This window comes from Pundamilia nyererei, unplaced genomic scaffold (genome assembly GCF_000239375.1).
Source record: "Pundamilia nyererei isolate P.nyererei 1_Seehausen unplaced genomic scaffold, PunNye1.0 scaffold01376, whole genome shotgun sequence".
Lineage (NCBI taxonomy): Eukaryota > Metazoa > Chordata > Actinopteri > Cichliformes > Cichlidae > Pundamilia > Pundamilia nyererei.
The window spans coordinates 6,908-10,314 of record NW_005188777.1 but is presented as its reverse complement, the minus strand read 5'-3'; the positions used below and the strand labels follow the sequence as shown (position 1 = coordinate 10,314).

Genomic DNA, 3,407 nt, shown 5'->3' with positions numbered 1-3,407 from the left:
ATATTATGTATGTTGCTTGTTCATCCTTTGACTTATCAGGATTACTCAACTCTATGCTGATTATTTTGCTCCAAAATTGTTTAATGTGCAGCATCTGTTGTTTTCTCACAAAGATTGATCTAAATACTCACTATAATCAGACAAACTTGGAAGCTACAGTTAGCTGACATTTGTTCAGTTTGCAGTGAGAAATATTTGCCTTTCCTGTCTTTCTGACTGCTTCTCCGGTGTGTTCCAGGTGTCCTCATCTCCACTGTGGTGCTGCTGCTTTCTCAGAAAGCCTTGTTTAAGTTCTACACTCTATTCTTTGCTGTCCTCCTTGGCATGGCAGCAGTCCTCATAAACTACTACGCCACCTCCCACATGGACTTCTACAACGCCTACTACAAAGCAGCGTTGGGCTTCAGGTTGCTGCCTAGAAACGGGCCGACGCTGTGGCTGGGCATGGCCGCCGTCCAGCTCGTCTTTGGGATTGGCTATGTGTTCTTGCTTAACCTCCAGTCGGTGTTTGCTGCGCTGGTGGTCCTGGACATCATGATTCCTCTGTGGGGGCTGATGATTGAACTTCCTGCAGATGTCAGGCATCTGGTGGCAATGTTCTCGGGCCTGGTGCTGGCTCTCAGCACAGCCGTTTGCCTCGCCACGAGGCTCAAATGGTTCTACTATTCATGCCGGTACGTCTACCTGCTCGTACGGCACATGTACAGGATCTACGGACTCCAGCTGCTGCTGGAAGACACGTGGAAGAGGATCAGGTTCCCTGATGTGCTTCGAGTGTTCTGGCTGACCCGGGTAACAGCCCAGGCACTGATACTGGTTTACGTGGTGCAGGCGGTGGGGAGAGAGAGCGGAGATGCCACAGGTGGAGCTGCAGATGGGAGCTCTGATGCACAGGTAAATGCTTTTAGATAAAAAAAACTTCACTTCTAGGACATGTTTGCTATATGATGGTCACTTCATAAGCAAGGTAAGCTAACAAGATGTTAGCCACAATGAATTGATATTTGGTTAATGACCTTATTCAGAGTCTTTGACATATCATAATGTTTACAAAAGTCATATATTTGTTTGGGGAAAGAAGTTTTCCTTTTGCAGCCCCAGGCGCCCCTGTTGGATTTCTGTAATTATATCTAAAAATTAGTTACATATAAATAATTATATCTAAAAATTAGTTCCTGTGTGTTTAAAAATATCTCTGAAAGCCACCTACATACCTACGTATGTAGGTGACCTCTACAGGTTTCCTGTGTTCTGTAGCCAAGTAAAGTCCAGCTGGCACATTAGCTCTTTGCAGTGTTTTACAGGTATATTAATGCACGAATTTCAATGTGAAATATTATTTTAATAATTTATAAACAGTGTCTGATGTCTGAAGAGCAGTTAAAAATGATGCACACTACATAACAAGGTCATAATTCTTTAACAACCTCATTTCTACTGAAGCTGCTTCTTCATGTTCTGTGTTGCTGTTAATAATAAAGTCTCACCTAAAAAGACTGCAGAGTCTGAACTGAAGCTAAACGGGATTATGAGTAAAGGTGACGCATGTACCTGTGTGACTGCACTGTTTTCAGGTTTACCTGCTGAGCTGGGATGTGTTCTGGGATCTCACGAGTAACATCATCATCTCCGGCTGCGACTCCATGCTCACTATAATGGGGATGAGTGCTGTTATCTCCTCTGTTGCACATTACCTGGGTCTCAGCATCCTGGCTTTCATAGGTATGACTGAGATTGTTAGTTGGAGTGGTAGCAGGTGTAAAAGCCTTCCTGATTTGCCCTTCACGTAATTGTTTGGATGCTCCTGGAGTTGAGCACTTTCTTAATTTGAACCTTCAGGTTCGACTGAGGAGGAGGACGACAAGCGGTTGGGCTTCAAGGCTCCTGTCCTGTTTTTCATCCTGGCTCTTCAGACTGGCCTCAGCAGCCTGGAACCTGAGGAACGTCTGGTACGTCTCGGATTTGGGCTTCCAGTTTACGCCATCAAAGCAGCCGGCAAACTCTTTTTCTCTCATTTTTCTGTTGTTTTAACCTCTGTGTGAATTTTTATGTTGCCCTATAAACTAACAAAACATGTTTAATCATTTATACTATAAATGACATTTGCACACAGTAGCAGAGTTCACTGTTCTTTTTGTAATCCTGTATTCCTGTGGTTATAACGTAGTAACTTCGTACACGTAACTTAGTCTTGGTTTTGATCCACAGGTCCGCCTAAGCCGGTACATGTGCCTTCTGCTGACCGCCATCCTGCACTTCATTCACGGCATGACTGACCCCGTCCTCATGTCTCTCAGCGCTTCCCATGTCTCCTCTTTTCGGCGGCATTTCCCCGTCCTGCTGGTGTCCCTGGCGCTCTTTGTACTCCCTGCGGTGCTCAGCTACGCCCTCTGGCATCACTACCTCCTCAACACCTGGCTCTTTGCCGTCACCGCCTTCTGTGTTGAGCTCTGCCTCAAGGTGAGCGCAAACAATTTATCTTTTACTGGAATGGATGACGTCCAATGTCTCCCAAAGTTTTCACAGTCTGTGAGATTTTTGTGTGTTATGTTAGTCATTCAGTTTCACGTATGTGAGGTTTTTTGGACTCAGCATTACTCAAACTAATGAAAAAAATTAATGAATTAACATCCTTGCGGCCCGGCCGGGCACAGCCCGAAAACGGGACACCACCCGCACAAGGCACCTTAGGGGTCGGGCGGCAGCCAGGAGCGGAGGCCCTGGCTGACCCGATCCCCGGCTACCAAGACTGGCAATTGGGACATGGAATGTCACCTCTCTGGTGGGGAAGGAGCCTGAGCCAGTGCGTGAGGCTGAGAGGTACTGGCTAGATATAGTCAGGCTCACTTATGGCCGGGGCTCTGGAACCAGTCTCCTCAGTCTGGGGCAACTCCAGACCTCAGTCTGGGGCAACTCCAGACCTCAGTCTGGAGTTGCCCCTGGTGAGAGGCGTCAGGCTAGGGTGGGTATCTTTGTATCCCCTTGGCTTGCTGCTGGTATGTTGGGGTGTTTCCCATTGGACAAGAGGGTTTGTTCCCTTCGCCTTCGGGTCAGGGAACGGGTCCTGACTGTCGTCTGTGCTTATGCACCGAGCGGCAGTTCAGAGTACCCAGCCTTCTTGGAGTCCCTGAGTGCCCCTCCTAGGGACTCTGTTGTCCTACTGGGAGACTTCAATGCTCACGTGGGCAACGGCAGTGAGACCTGGAAGGACGTGATTGGGAGGAACGGCCTCCCGGATCTGAACCCGAGCGGTGTTTTGTTATTGGACATCTGTGCAAACCACAGTTTGGCCATAATGAACACCATGTTCGAACATACAGTGGGGCAAAAAAGTATTTAGTCAGCCACCGATTGTGCAAGTTCCCCCACCTAAAATGATGACAGAGGTCAGTAATTTGCACCAGAGG

At 47.6% G+C, this 3,407-nt stretch overlaps 1 protein-coding gene across 1 annotated transcript in view; it reads left to right on the top strand.

The window, feature by feature from the left end:
• Nucleotides 1–219: 219 nt before the first annotated feature.
• Nucleotides 220–3,407, top strand: part of LOC102197578 (E3 ubiquitin-protein ligase RNF139-like) — a gene marked incomplete at its 5' end in the record, with an annotated part of 10,095 nt that continues 6,907 nt past the window's right edge. Inside the window, 4 exons of the mRNA XM_005755397.2 lie at nucleotides 220–894; nucleotides 1,575–1,722; nucleotides 1,840–1,949; nucleotides 2,209–2,460. Coding sequence (XP_005755454.2) covers nucleotides 220–894; nucleotides 1,575–1,722; nucleotides 1,840–1,949; nucleotides 2,209–2,460 — 1,185 coding nt within the window. The remainder of the gene's footprint in view (nucleotides 895–1,574; nucleotides 1,723–1,839; nucleotides 1,950–2,208; nucleotides 2,461–3,407) is intronic.